Consider the following 24,099-nt stretch of genomic DNA (forward strand, 5'->3'; position numbering starts at 1 on the left):
AATGAGTTTGTTGGTGTTTTGGGGATGCTCATGCAAAAGGGCAGTCCTAGACGAAGGAACCGCGCTACCTTAAATGACATGCAAACGAGAGACTATACGAAGCCTAGCAATCCTTTGGGGAGACGATCACACCATACAAAGCAAACATGCATAAAGTAAACACGCCAGCAAGGGGCTCAAACATACATGGGTATGGCTTTAGTCAAGAGGGGTCATATCAACCTCGACAAACAAGCCATGGAAGGGTAATCAAACGGGCTCTTAACCACTGACATCGAACGTCAGGGTGAGCAGATCAAAAGGGTAATGAGGGTAAGACCTCATAGCTCTTAACCCTGGACAGGGTGAGCTCATGACAAGGCGTGGGGGTTCAGAAAGATGGAACCCTCTCCACTGACCGACCGGACAAAAGATCTTGGGCTTTTGTTCTGAAGCATCGACATGTAGTGTGATCTTAAAGAACGACGCAATGGATAACGGGCGATTGACTACTAATCCCTTTTATCTGCCAATTGCCTCTTCATGGAGGTCTTTAGCATAAAAGTAAACAAACGAAAGAAAACATTGCCTCCTATTGAGGTCTTCCAGCTAAGAAAGCGGTAAAATGCGGGAAAGGTAAAGGGATCAAGAGATCTACCGTACGGATAAAGATCTGAAGCAACAACAATTAGAGAAATAAGAAACCCAGAGATCTCTCAGGCTAGCATCATCAAAGAAACCAGTCAGCAAGGCAATCAGAATAAATCTTCCCAAATGGTATCCCACAAATAAAGTGGAATACCAAGTAAGCTATCTCTTCAAGAGTCATGTGAGCCCTCACAAAAACTCAACAAACAGGTTAGAGAAGACAAGACAGAATAAGACACAAAACGGATTAGAGCAAACAGAAAAGCAACTATTGTCGCGATCGCTGCTGCTTCACTTAGCGGAGCTTCGCTGCAGGCTCGCCCAGCGAAGCGACTAGCGAATGCCTGCGGGTTTTGGGTTCTTCATGGATAACAGTACGATCTCGGCAACCCCAAACCCCGTGGTCTCCATTTCAGAAATTAAGTGATTAAATATTCAAGGTATTGTTTACACGTTCATGCATATCTAAACCCGTGGGCAAAACCTCACAATAATATCTCATACATTCAGAGTATTCAAATTAAAAACATAAGGTAATGGGAATAGGGAAAACCTGATTGGAGAGATCGAATAGAATTGAATTTCCCGGTTGGGTTTGCAAAGCAGTGTTAGGGTTTGCGTGAGATGGGGGCAAAAAAGTGTGTGAGTCAGAGTGAACTTTTCAAAGCTGTCTGGAGGCTGCTGCAGATTAGTTCCTTGGTCTCTCCTTTTCTCTCTCTTCTTTCTCCCCTGGCTTTTGTTTCACTGAAACTCTAGTATTTATAACCTGATTTTCGTGACTTTGTGGGCTCAAAATGAAGGCAACTCAAGCCCAAAACTTTCTGTTATATTTCTCAAAACGCGTGGGCTTCGCCTAGCGAAGGATCTGCTCGCCTAGCGAGCATGACAGTTCCTTTCGCTAAGCGAACCATTCTGCTCGCCTAGCGAGCATGACAGCTCAGGCTCTGCTTTTTGCTCCTTCGAGATTAGCGCTTGGACTGAGGAATAGACCCCATTTGAACCTGTTGGAAGTAACTCAAGTCTTTCCCTTGTGTTGACTGATCAACCAAATAGAAACCACAAAATGTCTTGGATGATATTCAAGCTTCTTGGAGCTAATTCCGATTGACATGATGAAATGCAATGTATCTAATTCTAATTGATAATGATGAAATGCAATGTGAAATGCTAAATGACCTAAAAATGAATGCATGAATGAGGAGGGCAAATTTTGGGGTGTTACACATAGACGTCCAGATACTTGATTCTGAGATCAATGACTATTCAAGCCCCATAATGCAAGCTTCACACTTAGCCATGTTATTTGTACACTTGAAAGTCAATCTAGCTATAAACGGAAAATGAGTGCCTTGTGGAGTGATAATTACTGCCCCAATTCCATTACCATACTGATTAGCAGCTCCATCAAATACCATTCCCCAACGGGAACCAGGTTCTGGTCCTTCTTCAAGCAATGGTTCATCACAATCTTTTATCTTCAAGTACAAAATCTCTTTGTTGGGAAAATTATACTGCACTGACTGATAATCTTCAATCGGTTGGTGAGCCAAATAGTCAGCCAAGACGCTACCCTTAATTGCTTTTTGAGATCGGTATTCAATATCATACTCTGATAACAACATCTGCCAACGGGAAATCCTCCCAGTTAAAGCAGGCTTCTCAAAAATGTACTTGATTGGATCCATTTTATATATCAACCTAGTAGTATGATTCAACATATCTTGGCGCAGATGCTTAGCAGCCCAAGCCAATGCACAACAAGTCCTTTCAAGCATAGAATACCGAGTCTCACAATCGGTGAACTTCTTACTGAGGTAGTAAATTGCATACTCTTTCTTTCTAGATTCATCTTGCTGACCAAGAACACAACCCATACTCTCATCAAGCACAGAAAAATACATGATCAACGGTCTTCCTTCAACAGGTGGATGTAGCGGGGTTTTCGTTACCTTTAGGTTTATTGACTAAACTAAAAGTAAACATACAATTCGAGTCGCCACCGCACTTTTATTTGTCCAAAGGAAAGGCTAAAAAGCGAACAAAAGCCAAGTAAGAAGTTTTTAAAATCAAAAACTAATAAAAATGTTAGAGATCTAGGTAAGGGGGTTGGTTATGAAATGGGAAGGTTTTACGCACCCAAAACATCCTTAGTACTCTAAGGGAACGCTTTTTACAAATATGTGTCGTAGGTTGGTATTTGTGAAAAGATTTGTACAAAAGATTGGAGGGATGAGAAGAGAATAGATTATATTTACAAATTTTGTTGTTTGAATGGATGAACCCATTACCTACGTACCATCACAAAGGAGGATCAAAACCTCGTAGTTCGGGGTAAAAATTTCAAATATTGGTGAATTGATTTTAATCAAGAGCCTTAAGGTCTTTTGTTATCAAAGGGAGAAAACTCAACCTAAACCAACAATCCACCATGTGAGGAAGGCTTCAACATACTAGTGAGGGGTTAACCCTATAATAAGCATGGAAGGCTTACAATCCAACCACTAAGGATGAGGTGAGATTTACATCAACCACTATGATAACTCAAACCTATAACTAATGTTTTGAAAAGATTTTAACAAGGTGGCCATTGGAACCACAAAAAAACTTGAAATAAGTTATATTTACAAGTTAGATCTATTTACAAAATGAAGTCAAAGTTGGATTAATGTTTATTCACAATGAGTATTTATGAAAAGAGTTTTGAAAAGTCAAAGGCTTAAGGCCTAGGTTTCTAATTCCAAACAAAGTCAAAGTCTTGAAAATGATTTTTGGCTTGGTTAGAGTGGGGAGAAGAAGAGAAGGGCTATTCCTAAAGCATACAAAGATAAGAGGGGAAAGATAAAACCCTTGGAGTTCCTTTTCTTGAAGTCATAGAGATGACTTAAGATGCTCATTTCCTTGGACTTAGCACACAAACAAGCAATCAATAATTGAATTCAAGCTCTTAGGATCTCCACTTGGCTTGACTCTTAACTTGGCTACTCATGACAATGGCCCTCTTTTCATAATCTTAAGATGGGATCCCTATCACACAAAAGCAAACATCAAAAAGTTCATAACACAATAAAAGGAATGGACAAAGAAATAAGTTTGGAGGAGAAGTCCTTTTGAGATCAACTTTGAATTTTAGCATTCTAAAGGCATGAGACCTAGTTTCTCTTCAACAAATTTTGCATTCTAAAGGCATGAGGCCTAGTTGCTCTTGAACTCCTTTAAGCATAGGTAAGTCCTAATTCTAAGTCCTTTCTCCTTTGCATTTGGTTCACATCAAAACAAACACAAACAAAACAAGATAGCAATATATTTATATACAATAATGGGCTCAAATGAATAAAAGAAAAATGACATTAACATAAAATATGTGCTCAAGTGAGCAAAGTGAAAATAAATATGAATAATGAGCAAGAAATAAATGACATTAAAAGTAAATGGCAAGAAATTAAAGGCTCAAATTAAAGTTAGTGGTTAGTAAGGTTATGTTGGCTTGTCATAAGACAATGTTGCGCTATGTTAAGCAATCGTAAGTGGACTAATGTAGTAGTCACACCTATCTGAGGCCGTTCAATAAGAATATAGGCAAAGAACACAAGTTAGAGATCATGACTAGTAAGCCAAGCTCCATAAACTTGCCATGCCAAACAAAAGGGGAAGGGCCTTGTATTGACTTTTAGTTATTTGCTTGACCAAGAAGCAACCTATCTTGGACACAAAACAACTCACTTGATCATGGATCAAGTTGAGTTTGGTTTGGATCAAAGAAGGTTAAACTTCTCATTTGTCAAGACCAACTTCAAAAATTTAACTCATTGGTCATTGATGGAAAGAAATGGATGAAGATGAAAGGGAGAGGAAAAGAAGACAACAATTAAATCCAATTGATCAAAGTTGATTCAAATCAACCTCAATCAACACCAAACAGAATAGAAATGGAGATAACAAGTCAAAGAGCCAATGGTATTTTTTTTGTATTTTTTGAATTAAAATAAAATGCAAATAAAAAATAAACAAATAAGGTTGAACCTCAAATTAAATTCAAATCAACTTCAAAAAGTCCAAATAAATTCTCATACGTTCAACATAGTCAAACAAGCTTTGACTAATTTTCTCACAAGTTTTTGAAATCAGAAAGTATTTAAAAACAATTAAAAACAATAAAAAATAGCATAATATGAATTAAAATCTCAAATAATCTCAAAACAATCAAGAAATTGTTGAGACTATTTTTCATTGACTTATCATGATCCATAGATGCTACGAAAATATTTTTGGATTTTTTAAAAGGTCAGAAAGTATTTTAAAATGAATTAACACCAATAAAAAACAAGTAATTCATAAAAAATATCAAATGAAGTCACAAGAATAATTAAAAATCATAATATGAAACTAGATTTTTCAAGAATTTTTTTGGAGTTGGTCTCATATTTTTATGACTTCAAATAAATTTTTTATGAATTTTTGAAAATCCAATGAATTAACAGAAAATAAAAATTAAATTAAATAAATGAAAAATGCACAGCCACATGATGGAAATGTACACTTGTTAGGATTCAAGCGGAGTTTATACTTCCTCAAACGCTGAAAAAGCTTCAACAAGTGCTCTACATGTTCAACTTCCATTTTCGACTTTGCAATCATATCATCGACATACACCTCGATCTCCTGGTGCATCATGTCATGAAACAAGGTAGTCATAGCACGTTGATACGTGGCTCCGGCGTTCTTCAAACCGAAGGGCATCACTCGATAACAAAATATTCCCCAAGGTGTGATGAATGTTGTCTTCTCCATATCCTCGAGTGCTATTTTAATCTGATTATAACCGGAAAATCCGTCCATAAATGAAAAGACATTGAATTTAGCCGTATTGTCTACCAACATATCAATGTGTGGTAGAGGAAAATCATCTTTCGGACTAGCTTTATTCAAGTCACGATAATCCACACACATTCAGACTTTTCCATCTTTCTTAGGTACAGACACAATATTGGACACCCATTGAGGATATGTAGAAGTCACCAGAAACCCCGCATCATTTTGCTTCTGAACTTCTTCCTTAATCTTTATTGCCATATCGGGATGAGTTCTTCTGAGCTTCTGCTTCATAGGCACACACTCAGGCTTCAACGGCAAGAAATGCTGCACGATATCAGTAACTAGACCAGGCCTGTCTTCATACGACCAGGCAAAGACATCGACATATTCTCGTAGCAACTCAATCAATCCCTTCTTAACATACTCTTCAAGGAGTGCCCCAATCTTCACTTCACGAATACAGTCTTCAGACCCCAAGTTGACTGTTTCCAGATTCTCAAGATGCGGCTGAATGATCTTCTCCTCATGCTCAAGTAGACGGGTAATCTCATCAGGAATCTCTTCATCATCATCTTCTTCTGCCTCAAATACAGGGAACTCAAAGTTGGGAGATGGTGTTGGATCATTATGTTCAATGGGTTTGATTAACCTACATAATGATTTTGAGTATAAAAGAGATTTCATAATTCAAACAAGGCAAATCATTATGCAAATGAAAAGGTTGATTTTATTCTCTTTTTAGGGTTTTATGGTGATCACCAATTTCATGCGAAAAAGAAAAAATGAAAAATAATTTGAAAAACAAACACTTAACATGCGATTATTGAATGAATGTCATTGTATTAATCAAATTATGCCAACAATGTCTTCACTTCTCCTTTTGGCGTGGGAGAAGGGTTTTTAAACAAAATGAACACATTACGTTGACTTATGGATAACTGTTGGAACATCAACAACGACCCAATTATTGCAGATTCCGCTAGGATGACAAAGTTGCCAAGGTCTTCCTCTTCATCTTCTTCAATGATGGCAGCAGCTTCCTGATCTTCTACGGTGTGGATGAAACCTCCACTCTGAAACAACCCTAGATCATTGGAAACCCCAAAATAATATCCTATACCAGCTCGGGACTTATTATCTTCCATCTCTATCATTTTCCCCAAACCATTAGTTGCACCATGCTCGATGGCCAACTTCGCGTCATTATAGGAGACAAATGAAGAAAGTCCTTTCCTAGAAGGCTCAGCAATAGACAAAGCTTGGAATGGAGTTCCAATCTCATCCTCAACATCAATGTAGGAAAAGGAAGATAAATGGCTGACCGAGAGAGCCTTCTCTCCCCCTATCACCACAAACTTCTTGTTGTTAACGAACTTCAACTTTTGGTGTAGGGTGGATGTCACGGGGCCTGCTGTCGCACCTCGAAAAATGGGGATACGACTTTAAAGCGAAGCGCGATTGCACGCTCGCAATGATGGACTGAACAGAGTCGCCACCGAACTTTATTTATTCCTAAAAAGGAAAGGGGAAATATCGATAAAACCCAAGAAACAAAACGACAATGATTATGGTCGTCGCAACCAAATCAGGGTTCGGGAGTCGATTACGCAAGGGGAAGGTATTAGCACCCCTCACGTCCGTTGTACTCAACGGGAACCATTAGGTTAGTTGTGTGCGTTAGTGTTAGTTTGAAATGTTAGGCTTTTCAAGTTATTAGGTGGGAAAGGAAGAAAGGATGATAAGAGAATGTTTTTGGATTTTTGACGAAGGACTAAACCTAAGTTTTTTATTAGTGGGCCTGACAAGATTTAAAAATCCTGCTCCTACGTATCTCAAAAGAGAAATCAAGGCTTACGTAGTTCTGGGTAGAAAAATGTTTGTTTGTTGGTCGATTTTTAGCGAAAGCTACTTTGTGTCAAATCGACGAAAACATTGTTGGACTACCCAAAACAGGTGGAGAAATATTGCCTTGCATTGTTTTGACACAAAGTACCTTTCGTTTGTGAAAAGGTTTAAGAGATCAATTGCACGACGGCGTAAAAAGAGTTTGATTGGTTGGATATATTTTGAGTGATGGCGAGAACTTGGATGAGCGAGATATACATCTCGAATCCTAGCCTTAGGAGTGCACGGTATACACCATGTTCCATTTCCATCTTATTTGAAAAAGTGTTTAATAAAGATTAGGTGTTTTGGAGTTTGAAAGACGAGCACTTATGACTTGCAAGCTCTTACAGCTTGGGTCTAGTACTCGAGACTACGTCTGGACATTCCACCCAGGCAGTCTGTTTCTTTCCAATATTTCTAAGAAAATGATTCGAATATTTATGAATGTTTTGGAGGGAAGACGAATATTTATGGCTTGCAAACTCTTACAGCTTGAGCCTAATATTCGGGATTGCGACTGGATATTCCCTCCAGGTAATCTTTTTCTTCCAACTTTATTAAGAAGAGGTTTTGAATATTTGAATGTTAAAGAGAAGACGGATATTAACGGCTTGCAAGCTCTTACAGCTTGAGCCTAATATTTAGGATTACGACTGGACATTCCATCCAGGTAATCTTTTTCTTCCAACTTTATTAAGAAAATGGTTTAGATATTCATAACTATTTTGGAGAGAAGACGAATATTTATGGCTTACAAGCTCTTACAGCTTGAGCCTAATATTCGGGATTACGACTGGACATTCCATCCAGGTAATCTTTTTCTTCACTTTTTATTTAGAAAATGATTTGAATATTAAATTAAAACAATTAAAGTACCGATGTTTGAAATTATTGAAAGTTAAGTTGATGTTGCTTAAGAGCTCATTGTAAGAAGGCCCAAGAGTAAGCCATGTGAGGTTGATGGCGATGCTTAAAAGCAATCGACTTACAAGGGTATGGAAATGGGCTCGACATTGAATCGAGAAACCGGTGATTTATATTCTTAAAACGGTTTTGAATGGATGATGAAATTAAAGGATACCAAATTTGTGTTATTAAGTGATAATGAAAATATGAGTGCAGGAGAAATCATAATAAAACATAAACATGAGAATTAAAAAAAAAAAAAACTGAGAAAATGGAATGTTGAAAAAACAAAATAACACACATGGGTGTTGAACCAAGGACTAAGGGCCTACCAAACCAACACTCTGGCCAACTCCACCATTGGTCCACTGATGATGACAACGGCAAGGAAAAATAATAAAAGGGAAAAAAGATGCATAAGTGTAAAAAAGACTAAACAGAGGAACAACAGGCTATCCAGCAGGAAACATTGCTTCATGGTGATGTTAAAAACAACGGCAAATCCCACGAAACATGTTTCTCCGGCACAAAACCGAAATCACAAAGCCTTTCAAACGGAAATCCAAACATATCTTGAAGTGACACAATCATCAAGTGTAAAGAAACTCATCAAGCATATTCAAAAACAAACAATAATAAAAACACGTAACCAAACCATTACCTATGCAAAAGAGATCGGATTTGGGTGACTACAGTGGAGACTTAGGCGAGGATGTCCTCGCCCCAATAGACAAGGTTTGATGCTAGAAAAATGAAGAATGGATTGAGCTCGAAGGTTGTTGTTGCGTCGGAAGAATGTCGAGTCGCGGTGCGGTTCTGGTTGTAGCCTTTCTGGTTGTAACAAGGGAGACGGCGGAGAGTTTAAGGGATTTGTGGTTTTTACAGCTGAAGCGTGGAGTATGGAGGGTTATTTTTCTGTGTGAACAGTGTTGCCGAAAGAGACTTCGAAAATGTCTTTATCCTCTCCTTTGTTCTCTCTTTAAATGGTAGCCGCTCCCGTTCTCTCCAAAAACTAGGGTTTTTTAGCTCTCTTCTCCTTTTATGAATGGTAGCCGCTCACCTTCTCTAGAAAACTAGGGTTTTTCCGCTCCCCTCATGAATAGTGGCCACCTATTATATATGACCGATCATCCTTTCTCTCTGCTGCGTTTTCAGAGTAGTGGAAGTCTGCTGTGCATTGGAGAGGTTTTTTGTACAGATGATGTCTGGGGAGTTTTGTCCTTATTCCACTTGTGGTCCCTCTTCCTCAATTCTCTCCATTTCCAAGACTTCACTATTGGTAAGAAAACTTTCACTACAGTAACTGACTTAGCTGAAAAGTTTGTTGTAGAATTAACTGATTTTTAGTATTTGTGTTGTTGTGGTTTTACTGCAGTGCATTTCCTTAAAGTTATGTTGCACCATCCTTGCTTTGTATCAACCTGGCCTGAGTTTTCTCGCTGCCTGCTGCGGCGTTACTTGCTACGGTAACAAACTCTGATCGCGGGTGAGGAGGCAACATAGCGGCTACTCTCTACGATATCAGGAATGTTCGGAGCTTTTCCAAAGCTCGAAATAGCACTGTCAGGAAAAACGAAGTCTCCAAAGTCATACTCATCAACAGCATTCTGAGAAGAATTAAAGACACCTCCTCCTCCAACAGATGTTGTATACTCATTCTCTACCGAACTAGTTGGAGATTGAGCAGAGCCAGTCTGCACTTCACCACCGATACAAATTTGTAGCATTATCACCACCACAAAAAAAATTTAATGACTAAAATTTGTTCATAAACTACAGCAAAACCACTCCCAGTATTAGAAATCCTGTCACCATTAGAAGGCTTTTAATTCTCAATTTGCGGCTGTGGATGTTGTAGGCTGAAGAATCGGAATTTGAATTCATTAATGGTGCTGTGAAGTTGCCAAAGGTGCTATTTTTGTTGCCAAAACTTCCAAGATATAGACAAGAGCCATGACTTGGATCTGAGGTGGTGATTGTAGCACATGTGGCATAGTCAGGTTTCGCAATTCCCTCAATCAATCTGGGAATCGTGTTGAATTGCCTGCAAACTTTCTCAACCATCTTCAATGTTGTGCTTCCAACACTCTTCATGGTCAGGTCAGAAAACCAGTAAGAGAGCATGGCACCCACAATCAGACCGATGAAAACCTTGGGAGTCAGGACATCAACTGTTGTAATACCAGCATGGCTCATAAAGGCACCAAAAAGAGCCAAAGACACAAGGGCGGCATAACCAATGATAAGTGTAACACCCTTCTAAAATACCCCAAATATTTAATTAAATATCAAAATACAACATCAGAGTAATTATGCCATTTAAGGGTGTCACACAATATTCCACACCATTCAACAATATAACGGTCATGCTCTTTTATTAATTCAAAACATAGACATTTGCATAAAACACAGCGGATATAAATTTCATCAATCATGTAAAACATTACATGTAAAATGGTTCTCAACCAACAATAAAACATTTAAAACAAGTTAAGACAACCCATCCCGATGTTACATCTATCAGAGCACGACCCACTAAGGAGACTACACTAGACTCCAAGCATTAACTTCTACTCAACTCATTGCTCGTTACCTGAAAAATAGTTGTAAGGGTGAGTTCCTCAATCAATATAATAAGTATTATAAAATATCATGTCATGTTAAGTAATCTAACACACTTCATCACCCTAATCCAAACATATATTCAGTAACAGCACATCAACTCAACATAATAATCAACACCAACACAAACACACGTATAATATTGGAATACATCCATTCATATTATACGCCATACATATATTATGCAATGAGACTCCATGCATGCGGTACCGACTATTTGTGAACATATAGTTCAACCTCACCGTCCAAATCCAGGCACGGCTACCAAGCTCACTAGTCCCACTCATTTGAGACATAGTGACTCACTCACTAATTCCTCACCATGGGAATTAGCTACCACCCCAAATGGGCCATGCTATGCACGCTAATCACCTAGCATGCAAACATCAACAACAATCAAAATGATTTACTCACTAATTCCTCACCATGGGAATTAGCTACCACCCCAAATGGGCCACAATATGCATGCTAATCACCTAGCAATGCAACAACAACAACAACTCAAGAATAGACATATGCTCACACTCTAAGCCATAAAACAGTCTATTCACAATGCATACATAACTGATACATTCACAGCATCATGCATACCATCACACATCATCAACACATTTTATCACAAAAGCATATCATATCATGCCGCATAATCAAACACAGTATTAGCACACTCTACTAATACCTATACTACTCAAAACAACGGGAAATAATCCCCACTACGTCATACATCAGCTAAGTTACAGCACTCAGCCTAAACAACCAAAAACTGCACCACAACAGTTCAGAGAAACCACAAGTCTACCCATACGCGTATTGCCTATGCCCATACGCGTATTGCCCATTCCTGACCAAATCCATACGCGTACTGCCTATGCCCATACGCGTATGGCGCGTTTCCTCGCCCAACCCATACGCGTATCATCTGCCTCATACGCGTATGCTACGCGTACCACTCTCCCATACGCGTACCAACAGAGACAAATCTACGTTCAAAATATCATCTTTTTCACTCATACGCGTAAGGCCTCATCCATACGCGTACCAGCCATCTCATACGCGTATTGCCTAGTGCCATACGCGTATGACCAGAACCCAGAATTCCCAGATCTGCTATGGCTTTCTCTGCTACGAGATCTATCCAATTCCAACCTTCTACAGTCCAATTTTCATACATGTTCGTTCGTTTTATCAATTACAGATCACACACATTCGGCTTCCTAATCGCTAACCTTACTACCTCTAATTCCTACGAATTTTCGTCAATTATCATCCAAATTCGTTCATCAAATATTTCACAATTTCAGCATGCATCATTCAAATCAGAGTCAAAATCCATGGTTTATCACTACCCATTACATATTATCCCATAATACCCATTAATCGATGATAAACCCCCCTTACCTGAGTAAATCCGGCAGTCTCTGAGCTCCAAGCTTTCCCTTCCTTCAACCTTCGTTCTCTGGCTTTTTGCCCTTTTCCCTTTTCTGCCTCTTTTCCCTTTTCACGTGAAAATAACCTTTTTACCAAAAATGGGATTTTCTAAATTCCAACTTATATATATTTTCCAATAATTATTATCCCAATAATAATAATAATTCAATAATTCCAAAATAATAATAATAATAATAATCCAATTATCTAATTAAATTAATAAATCTATTATTAACTTAATTTAAATAATGATCATATTATTATCGGGGTGTTACAATAAGCCTCTGTGCAAAGACCAACAGAAACACACAAGGATAGCTGCTATTTCTTTACAACATTCTGCTCTCCAAACTCGAAGATGGTGAAGGTAGATGGGAGCGCTAACCAATTAACAATTGCAATTCTACCAGTCATCAGTACTGTTGAAAAGACAATGCTATTTTTCAATGCTGGCTCAAATTCCTTTACAAGTTTGATCTCAAAAAAAGGTCAGTCGCAAATAAGGTGGTCAGCAAGCAAACAAGGAGACCCACAGAACTGATGATGAGAGGGAACAGCATGCCAGTGAACTCATGATTAATCCCAAAAGAAGAGATGGAAGCAACAACAAAGGTTTCACATGATGCCTCTGCATACGAACCAAATAGATTGGATCCCATACCAGCGATATCAACATTGAATTGTACCATAATTTCCCTTGAGGTGGCAGTTTGATTTCTATCATGCCTTTCAATCTTTTCTTCAACATTCTCACGGCGGGTAGTAGTTCAATATCTGATTCCTCAGCAGGATGTTGGCTCTCAACAGGCTCAAAACTTGACCCCCCTGCATCTGGCAGTAGAGATGCAAATGGTTTTGTATGTATTTCTATCGCTGTAGAGTCAGAATTCACAACTTCTGTTTGGTTGTTTGTCATAGAACCGACAATGTCGTGCAACTCCATTGAGGTTGATTGTTGCTGATTATTTGAATCAACAATATGATTCTGAATCTCATTATGAACTTTGCTATCTAACATTTCGGTCTGTATAACTACTGCTGGTGTGGGTATCTCATAAGCAATAGGAGATTGTGGTGGTGCTATTAGGATAGCACCAGAATCAGAACGTGTACCTTTGATCAAGGTATTAACATCAGAACCTGTAGTGGCATGGAACTCCATTGATATTGAGTGTGGTTGATCATGAGAAGCCACAAGACCTTGTGGTGTTACTGCTGCAGCAAGATCAGAACTTGTATATTATGTTTCGACAACAATATTACAGTTTGATGAGGTATTCAACTCTACTAGGGTTGATTGTGGCTGATCATTCTTTTCCACAGTAGTATTTTGAGAAAGTGAGGCTGAAACATGTTGAGACTGTAGCTCAAAACTAGACCTTTTAGCAACGACTGGTGCTATTTCAGGTGTTTGCACTAGAGATTTGACCGAATTCGACACATCATAAGCCAACTGCCTGAACTGGTGAACAAATGAGATGTGGGAGGACATCTTGGATAATATTTGGAACGCAGAAATTCATCTTTCAAAACATATAATGCAGTGGAAAAAACGAGGAGCATTAACAGCATGGACACCTCGCATCACCTGGGTGAACTATGGGCCAAATTATGATAAAGAGACAGCTAAATTTCCACAGACCGTAGATCCTCTTGCAAGGATATCCAGAGACCTAGGTGTTATGCGCAAGCTGTCGAACCTCGACGTTATTTGATACATTATTTATGACAGATCGAGCTTCTGCTCAAAACTTCGCTGCATTGTTGCAACTCCAATAAGAATTGGTTCAAGAAGACCAACAAGGAAACTTTTGATCTCTACCCCCTTCTTCTGTCTAGGATTTATCTCTGTAAGGCTAGCAAGCAACAATTTGTCATTCAAAGCCCCAACCAAGACTGCATATGGCAGTAGCGGAGAAAATAAGGGCAGGCCCACCCCACAAGAGAGATCTAAATGAAGGAAGTCCCTTGTCAAAATTTGTAGAAGTTCCTGCAAGCAAATCAAGTGCCGCCGAAACAATAAGGGCTCTCTGTGTTGTTAAAATTCCAGCAACGTATCCCCGTAGGGTCTCTTGCCAGTGCACCTGAAGTACAATTTTTTTTTCAACTTAATTGACTTTGTTCCATCACTTTTGGTGGATATATAAAGACCATTGGCAGTTGAAGTTGATAAGTTGTACCCTTGAATGAGCTTTACTAGTCCAATTTGGTTCCCATGAGAAGCAAACATCAAAGTTGAACCTAATGGCGTAGAGAAGATACGATCAACTTCGGTTTCAAACATAAATTGTGTTGGGCCACGAATTGAACCAACATTAGTCTCTGTAGGTTGATTTTCTTCAAGAACTTGATCATTGTCCTTAGCTTCTTGAGAGGCCCCTCCTGGCAGAGAATATAAAGCCAACCTGAATGTAACCATTAATTATTGTAGTCCAAGATACACAATCTTCATACAGCATTTCTTTGAACAGCTTAACAGCTTCATCAATTTGTAAGTCTTGGACATAGGTTGCAATCACCGCATTCCAAGAAACCACATTCTTACAAGGCATTCTGTCAAAGAGTTTCCTAGCCTATAAAATCTTTTCGTGTCTAGCAAACCCATATAACATGGTAACCCAAGAAACAACATTAGGATCTGAAATCTTTTCAAAGAAAACCGCCAAGCAAAACTCAAGTCACAACTATTAACAAACCCAGCCACCATTAAATTCTACGAGACCACATTCCTCTCAATCATCCTCTCGAAAAAACAAAGAACCGCATTGCCAAACTCAATTTCCTATTCTGCGTATAACCAGCTAACATAGAGTTATAAGAAACCAAATCCTTTACAAGCTTCCCTTTACGCGTATAGCAAGTAACCATCAAAGCCCACGGAAAATTGTCCCTCCCAGGAATCATATCAAACAACTTATTGGCTTGTTCCACCATGTTATTGTGAAGATACCCAACAATCACAGTGTTCCATGGAATAATGTTTCTGTGAGACATTTCATCCAACAATTGTTGTGCCTCAATAACTCTGCCATTTTTTTTTGCAAACACGATTATCATGGAATTATATGTGGCATGGTTTTTGTGGGTGACATTTGAGAATACTCTTCTGGCTTTTTCAACTTTTCCTTGTTTTCCAGATGAATGACTTCGTAGAAATCATTAAACATGAATGAATGAAAGATCTCTCAATAAGAAATGAAGAGTTTAAACGTCAAATGGTCATGAAGAGAAATGCAAATGACCGATTGATGGGAAACAAGTTTTAGGGCCAAAATCGGGGTATGACAGTTGCCCCTATTTAAACATCCTCCACCAGAGGAAAATGAAACGACACTTTTCATCGGATCGCAGTGGGGGATGGTTAAATACCATGGAGACCCAGATTTTGGACCTGAAGATGAAAATGCTATGATATGATATGCATGGATGCAGGACTCTTTATTTTTTTTGAATTTATCTATTAGGGATGCAGTGAATCCTTAACAGGAGATGTTACTGGACAGACCGATCTGTGGGGAATGTGATGGTCCATAGGGAGACAGACAAATGGTAAAAAACCAACTCACTAGGGAAAACAATCCTGCTAGAGAATCAGACACACACTAGAGAGTACTTAAAGTGAAATTCGATGAACGACACTTAGAATACAAGAGATTTCGGCAGTAAGTTCACACATGACTTACTAAACCCGAATAAGAAAAATTTCGACAACAGGTTTATACATGACCTGATAACACTGAAACAATCATAGAGAAAGATTCTTTAAAATAGGTTCATACATGACCTGGTAACACTGAAACAATCATAGAGAAAGATTCTTTGAAACAGGTTCATACATGACCTGGTAACACTGAAACAATCATATAGAAAGATTCTTTAAAACAGGTTCATACATGACCTGGTAATACTGGAATAAAAGCTCAACAGCAGGTTCATACATGACCTGACAATGCTGGGGGATACCAAGAACGGTTCTGACAACCAGTTCAAACATGACTTGACAACAAATAGAAAAATCAAAAAGAGTGTATCAACAAGTTCATACATGACCTGAGAACACTGAAATAATCATAGAGAAAGATTCTCCAAAATAGGTTCAGACATGACCTAGAAATATTGGAATAAAAGATCAACAGCAACGGGTTCATACATGACCTGACAATGCTGGGGGATACCAAGAAGTTCTGACAGCAGGTTCAGACATGACCTAACAAACTCGGAAACATTCAAAAAGAGTATATCAACAGGTTCATACATGACCTGATGATAAACTTGAACATTTTGGGAAAATTTCCACAACAAGTTCATACATGACTTGACAATATTGGAACAAAATGTTCAGCAACAGGTTCATACATGACCTGACAAAACAGGAACATTCAGGGAATTTTCAACAACAGGTTCATACATGACCTGACAAAACAGAGACATTCAAAGAATTTTCAACAACAGGTTCATACATGACCTGACAACACTTGTCTATTCAAAGAGTGCTCAATTAACAGGTTCATACATGACCTGACATCACTTGGGAAAAATCAAAGGGAGTTTTACCAATAGGTTCATACATGACCTGAGAATATTGGAAAACATACAAAGGAACATCATTGGAGCTTTCTAACACGAAGAACCTCCAAGCTTCTGGAAATTCCTCAAGATGATAAGTCATACATGACTTTCACGGAACCATCAGGAAAGACAAGGTAGTTAAACTCTCTGTACGTGCCAACAACAATTGGACTTTTGACCGTAAGTAATAGACTACAACCAACTTTGCCAGCAACAACTGGACTTTGACCAAAAGCGATGGATTACAACCAGCTTGCCAGCAACAACTGGACTTTGACCAAAAGCAATGGATTACAACCAGCTTGCCAGCAACAACTGGACTTTGACCAGAAGCAATGGATTACAACCAAACTTCAGATATCAATTACAAATGTACTTACAAACAGACTGGTAGTGATGCCAACGACGATACTAGCGACAACTGGTCTTTGGGTCAAGGGATAACAATCACCAACGTGACCTGGGTCAATGCAAAATGAGCACAAAGTACATTTCGGCTATGCATGGTTTGGATTTTGCTTATATGCATGATGTATGAATGATCATGAAATGCAAATGCTGACAATATACAGACTGATAATTAAGGAAAGCTTTAGGGAGGTACTGAATCCTCAACACCAATAACTCAACCAAAGGAGTGAGTAAATTCAATAAAGGAGGATCTATCAAGCTGAACAGTTACAACTGACCCAATAATCCTTCCAGAGAATGATAAATTTGTGCTCTCTGGAGATAGATGTTGATCATCCAAGGGGAGTCTTGCAACTTGAGACTTGCGGGGAAAGACGAAAGATTTCCTTTTAATATTTCCACATGTCAAAGCAAAATTGTGTTTCTCAATATGTTGAAAATTTCTTTTTGAGTTCAAAATTCATTATTAACCAATAAATGACACTTTGCATAACAAAGAAAATCAGAGAAAAATAGCAAATGATATAATTTGATAGGCAAACTTGTATTTATTCAAGAATGGTAGCACACAAATGGTGTAGCTCCATGGAATTTTACAAATTTGAAAATGGCAATAGGGAAAGGTTTACATTGAATCGCAATGACTACTACTATCCCTAATAACAATGACTCCACAAAACTTCGCTTCTGAAGGGAGCAGTCAAGTTGCTCTTCCACTTTCAACCCTTCTGTGTTGATTAGTGACGAACCGATGCAGTCTATGCCTTTTGTCCCTAATTTTTGCCTGGATCGCCCTTTTGGGTTTTCAATCCACCGGGACGCTCCTTTTTGCCTAAGTCGCCCTTTCAGGTTTTCAACTTAGCGAGCTACCATTTTTTTTATCCCTAACTTTTGCCTGGACCGCCCTTTCGGGTTTTCAGTCCACCGGGATTTGTTAGGCATAGTATTTTTTGACTGCATCAGAGTTCACAGGGTGAATGAGCTCTTCACCATCCATAGTTGTGAGAACTAGAGCACCTCCAGAGTATGCTCTCTTTACAACGTATGAGCCTTCATAGTTGGGAGTCCACTTTCCACATGAATCTTTGTGTACTGGCAAGATCTTCTTGAGCACGAGATCTCCTTCCTTGAACTCTCGAGGACGGACCTTCTTGTCAAATGCCTTCTTGATTCGTTGCTGGTACAATTGTCCATGGCACAGAGCGGTCATCCGCTTCTCATCAATGAGATTAAGTTGATCATAGTTATTCTGGATCCATTCAGCTTCATCCAGCTTGGCTTCCATCAATATTCTCGTGGAAGGTATCTCTACTTCGATTGGGAGGACTGCGTCCATCCCATATACTAAGGAGAATGGGGTTGCCCCTGTTGAAGTGCGGACTGAAGTCCGGTATCCATGCAAAGCAAAGGGTAGCATCTCGTGCCAATCCTTATAAGTTTTCACCATCTTTTGCAGGATCTTCTTGATATTTTTATTGGCAGCTTCAACAGCACCGTTCATCTTTGGACGGTATGGAGAAGAATTATGGTGGTCAATCTTGAAACTCTCACATAACTTTGTCATTGTCTTATTGTTCAAGTTTGAACCGTTGTCGGTGATGATCTTGCTTGGGATTCCATAGCGGCAGATAATCTCCTTCTTGATAAAGCGAGCAACCACATGTCTCGTCACATTGGTGTAGGAAGCAGCCTCTACCCATTTAGTAAAGTAATCGATGGCAACCAGGATGAAGCGGTGACCATTGGAAGCCTTAGGTTCTATAGCACCAATCATGTCGATGCCCCACATTGAGAAAGGCCAAGGTGATGTCAAAACATTCAACAGTGTTGGCGGCACATGCACCTTATCAGCATAAATTTGGCATTTATGACATTTTCTTGCATAGCTGAAACAATCAGACTCCATGGTTAACCAGTAATAGCCAGCTCTCAAAATCTTTTTGGCCATGGCATGTCCATTGGAATGGGTCCCAAAGGATCCTTCATGAATCTCCTTGATTAACATGTCTGCTTCGTGTCTATCCACGCATCTGAGCAGAACCATGTCATGGTTTCTCTTGTAAAGCACATCATTGCTCAAAAAGAATTTGGATGATAACCTCCTCAGAGTTTTCTTATCCAACAACGTAGCATCTTCTGGATACTCTTGACTTAGAAGATATCGCTTGATGTCATGAAACCATGGTTTACCATCAGTTTCTTCTTCAATCAGCTGACAGTAGGCATGCTCGTCTCTTCGCTCGATTCGAATAAGTGGAGCTTCATTATGGAATCTGACTTGGTACATTGACGCTAATGTTGCCAAAGCGTCAGCCACTTAATTTTCTACTCTTGGGATGTGATGGAAAGTGATATCGTCGAAGTATTCTATCATCTTCACAACATGAGCGCGATACGGGATCAGCTTCGCATCACGGGTCTCCCATTCACCTTTGACCTGATAGATCACTAAGGCTGAATCTCCATACACCTCAAGGATCTTGATTCGGAGATCAATTACGGCTTCAAGACCAAGGATACAAGCTTCATATTCAGCGACATTATTCGTACAATCAAAACACAACCTTGCTGTGAAAGGGGTAAAACCACCATTTGGATTCATCAAAACAACTCCCACACCATGACCATTGTAATTGGAAGAACCATCGAACGCGAGCTTCCATCGAGACCCTGGTTCTGGTCCTTCATCTGGGCTTGGGATCTCATAATCCTTTACCACCATTATATCCTCATCGGGGAAATCAAACTTCAATGGATGATAGTCTTCAACTGGTTGGTGAGCAAGATACTCTGCTAACACACTTCCCTTAATTGCCTTCTGGGTTACGTACTGGATGTCATACTTTGACAAAAGCATCTGCCAACGGGCAAGTCTTCCCGTTAAGGCAGGTTTCTCAAAGATATACTTTATTGGATCCATCTTCGAGATCAACAAAGTAGTATGGCAAATCATGTACTGCCTCAAACGATGAGCGGCCCATGCTAGCGCACAACAAGTTTTCTCCAAAAGTGAATATCGACTTTCACAATCGGTAAACTTTTTACTCAGATAGTAAATAGCATGTTCTTTCCGACCAGTTTCGTCATGCTGCCCCAGCACGCATCCCATTGATCCTTCAAGCACAGTCATATACATGATTAATGGCTTTCTTGGGACAGGTGGAATCAAAATAGGAGGCTCTTGCAAGTATTGACGGATATTCTCAAAAGCATTTTGACAATCAGAATTCCATTCAACAACTTGATCTTTTCGAAGCAATTTGAAGATAGGCTCACACGTGGCCGTCATATGTGAGATAAACCTTGAGATGTAATTCAAACATCCAAGGAAACCTCTAACCTTTCGCTCGGTGCGTGGAGCAGGCATTTCTTGTATAGCTCGGACCTTGTCAGGGTCCACCTCAATTCCTCGTTGACTAACGATGAAACCAAGCAACTTCCTTGAACGGACACCGAATGTGCATTTTGCAGGGTTTAATCGTAATCTAAACTTTCTGAGGCATTCAAATAGCTTCTTCAGATGGCTCATATGATCTTCTTCATTCTGAGATTTAGCGATCATGTCGTCAACATAGACCTCTATCTCCTTGTGCATCATATCATGGAAGAGAGTAACCATAGCTCTTTGGTAAGTTGCCCCAGCATTTTTAAGGCCGAAAGGCATTACCTTATAGCAAAAAGTTCCCCAAGGGGTAATAAAAATGGTCTTCTCCATGTCGTCTGGAGCCATCTTGATTTGGTTGTATCCCGAAAAACCGTCCATAAAGGAGAAGACAACAAATCTTGCAGTGTTGTCTACTAGAGTATCAATGTGTGGTAGAGGGAAATCGTCCTTTGGACTAGCTTTGTTCAGATCTCTATAGTCAACACACATCCTCACCTTTCCATCCTTTTTGGGCACAAGTACAATGTTAGCTACCCATTGTGGGTACTTCGCCACTGCGAGAAAACCAGCGTCAAATTGTCGTTTGACTTCTTCACGAATCTTCAGAGCCATATCCGGTCTTGTTCTTCGGAGTTTTTGTTTTACTGGCGGGCATTCTGGCTGAAGCGGGAGCTTGTGCTCAACGATGTCGGTGTCTAGACCTGGCATATCCTGGTATGACCATGCAAATACATCCACATATTCTTGTAGCAGCTTGACCAATCTCTCTTTGATGCTTGCTTCAAGCGTGGTGCCGATTTTGACTTCTTTCTTCTCTTCTTCTGTGCCAAGGTTGATCGTTTCCACCGGTTCTTCATGTGGCTGAAGGGCTTTGGACTCGTGCTCGAGCAGCCTTGCCAGTTTGTCGGGGATGTAACAATCTTCTTCACCCTCCTCTCCCGCTTGGTAGATAGGGGAGTCAAAGTTATGAGAGGTAGTAAAGTCATTGGATTCAACGGGGTTATCGTTTTTTCTGCATGTTTGAATGATTGATTTCTTTTAGAAAAGTAAAAATAGAAAATGCATAAATGATTTTTTTTTTGTTTTTGAAAAGATTGCCATTTTCTTAAGAGAAAGCCAAGTAAATGAATAATAAGAATTTAACAAAATGCCTTTCATTCATTGATAATGATTATTTGAAAATGAAAAAGGGGCACTAAAACATGATCCATTAGCCTTGGGCAGAGCTAAGGATTTGAGAGGAAAAAAAAACAACAATTATTACTTTGACAAAGGAAAAATTTCGGGGATCTCAACTGCCTTCCAGTTGTTCAAAGCTGTCTCACACCGGTAAACCAAACATGGCTCATCTTCATCTGCGGTGCTATCTTCAATTGCATTGACTTGATCTCCATGGATGAATCCTATGCTGAGGAATACTTCCTGGATGCTTCGAGTGTTGTCCTTTGTAGGGGCTCGGGCTCCTTTCGCAGCGGAAGGCACATATCCCAGACCAAAGCGATCATGCTTCTCACGCATATCAATAAGTTGACCCCAACCTTCAGGGTTTCCTCCTTCAATACTAGACTTTGCGCTTTTTAGAGAAGCGAAAGATGAACAAGCTTTCCCAACAGGGCCCTTCATTTCCACAAAAGTGGCATTGGCTATTTCAAGAGCTTGGAAAGAAGTTTCCAAAGCGTCCTCATCAGCCTCGATATATCTGAAGGATGAAAGGTGACTGACCACAAAGTCTTCTTCTCCAGAAATGATGATTAGTTGATTGTCCACCACAAACTTCATCTTTTGGTGTAAGATGGAGGTAACTGCCCCTGCAGCATGAATCCAAGGACGCCCCAATAAGCAGCTATATGCTGGATTAATATCCATGACTTGGAAATTAATCGGGAATACATGAGGGCCAATCAATATGGGCAATTCAACCTCTCCAATCACTGTTCTCCTGGAACCATCAAAAGCTTTCACTACCAAGGCACTAGGCTTCATAGCTGGTCCTTGATAAGATAATTTGGCGAGTGTTCTCTTTGGCATAACATTCAGCGAAGATCCAATATCAACCAACACTTTCGCCAAAGCATCATCTTTGCATTTCACCGAGATATGGAGAGCACGGTTGTGATTTTGTCCATCCTCAGGTAATTCTTCTCCACTGAAGCTCAAAGTATTGCAGGCTGTGATATTTGCAACTACTCCATCAAATTGGTCTACTGTTATGCTTTGTGTTACATGAGCTTGAGCAAGCACCTTCAACAAAGCTTCCCTATGGGCTTGGGAGTTCAATAGAAGAGACATAATAGAGATCTTAGATGGTGTTTGATGCAACTGGTCCACAACCTTGTAGTCACTTTTCTTGATCAACTTCAAGAATTCAACAGCATCTTCGGATTGGACCACTTCGGGTTCTTTAGTGGGAGCTGCAACCGCTGATTCCTTATTTGGCCCTTGAGGAGTCACATTGAATTCAGGCGTATAAATTCGACCACTACGGGTCATTCTGCTCATTCCTGCAATATTTGTGACGTCTTCACTTACAGCTTCTGTCACCTCAGCGTCTGAACTTCCTTCAACAACCTTATCCACAACAGTAATCTCATATTTCCAAGGCACAGCCTTGGTGCTCTCTTAGGGAAAAGGCGTGGGCATACATATCTCGACAGGCGATGGCTTACTGTTCACCGGGACCATTCCTCCACTATAATATGGGATTTCGACTGGTTCAGGTAAATTGAAACAAGGTTCAATCACCAACACATCTTCGTTCTTCACAACACTGGATATTTGAAGCATTCCTTCATCCATCAAGCTTTGAATATTGTCTCGCACCATCTGACACCCTTTTGGATGTGTGACACACTCTTCACAATTTTCATGATTTACATTAATCAGGCCAGCTTCCACCAATCGGGCATGGAATGCCACCAAAGGAGTCTTCACATCATCCACCTTATCAACCGTAACACCAGCAGAGGCATCTTCAATGGCATTTACCGCGGGATCTCCATGGGGAGGAAGAGGATTGTTCTTCACATTCGGCCCCATGTCCTTAAAAGACAAGATCTTGCTCTCAATCAATTCCCGAACCCTATGCTTTAGAGCGTAACAACCCTCTAGGTCATGCCCGGGGGCACCTTCATGAAAAGGACAATGTGCATTAGGGTTGTACCATGGAGGAAGACGATCAGGTGGAGGTCCCATAGGTCTGGGAACTACCAACCCCTTTTTCAACAAGGAGGGATAAAGCTCAGTGTAGGACATTGGGATTGGATTAAAGGTCGCCCTTTCCCCTTGTCTCCTATTTTGGTTTTGAGCATTCTGCCTCGGCGCTTGAGCTCTCGGTTGTTGATAAACAGGAGCTACTGGTGCTTGTTGATAAGCTGGCGGAGCCGCAACACGTTATTGAACTGGAGCTGGTCGATAAGCTGGAGGCGCTTGATAAGCCTGAGCAGGCTGTTGAT

The 24,099-nt window shown here is 39.8% G+C and overlaps 1 protein-coding gene across 1 annotated transcript; it reads right to left on the minus strand.

Moving 5' to 3' along the window:
• Positions 1-15,018: 15,018 nt before the first annotated feature.
• On the minus strand, positions 15,019-23,839 carry LOC127081091 (uncharacterized). Its single transcript, XM_051021376.1, has 4 exons — positions 23,314-23,839; positions 22,594-23,205; positions 21,975-22,455; positions 15,019-15,307 (listed from the first exon to the last, which is right to left on the minus strand). Exons 1-4 carry the CDS (start codon positions 23,837-23,839, stop codon positions 15,019-15,021), a joined length of 1,908 nt encoding a protein of 635 aa, XP_050877333.1.
• Positions 23,840-24,099: the final 260 nt, after the last annotated feature.

This window comes from Lathyrus oleraceus, chromosome 5 (assembly GCF_024323335.1).
Source record: "Lathyrus oleraceus cultivar Zhongwan6 chromosome 5, CAAS_Psat_ZW6_1.0, whole genome shotgun sequence".
Lineage (NCBI taxonomy): Eukaryota > Viridiplantae > Streptophyta > Magnoliopsida > Fabales > Fabaceae > Lathyrus > Lathyrus oleraceus.

Excerpts from the sequence above, each read along its gene's own strand:
- LOC127081091 (XM_051021376.1), bottom strand. The coding sequence starts at position 23,839 with ATGGGACCTCCACCTGATCGTCTTCCTCCATGGTACAACCCTAATGCA. Across the intron at positions 23,206-23,313 it reads AGGAATGGTCCCGGTGAACA|GAAGTTCAGACGCTGAGGTG; the intron begins GTAAGCCATCGC and ends AGGTTGTTGAAG. Across the intron at positions 15,308-21,974 it reads GAGCCATGTTTGGTTTACCG|AGTTATTGAGGCACAACAAT; the intron begins GTGTGAGACAGC and ends AAAAAATGGCAG.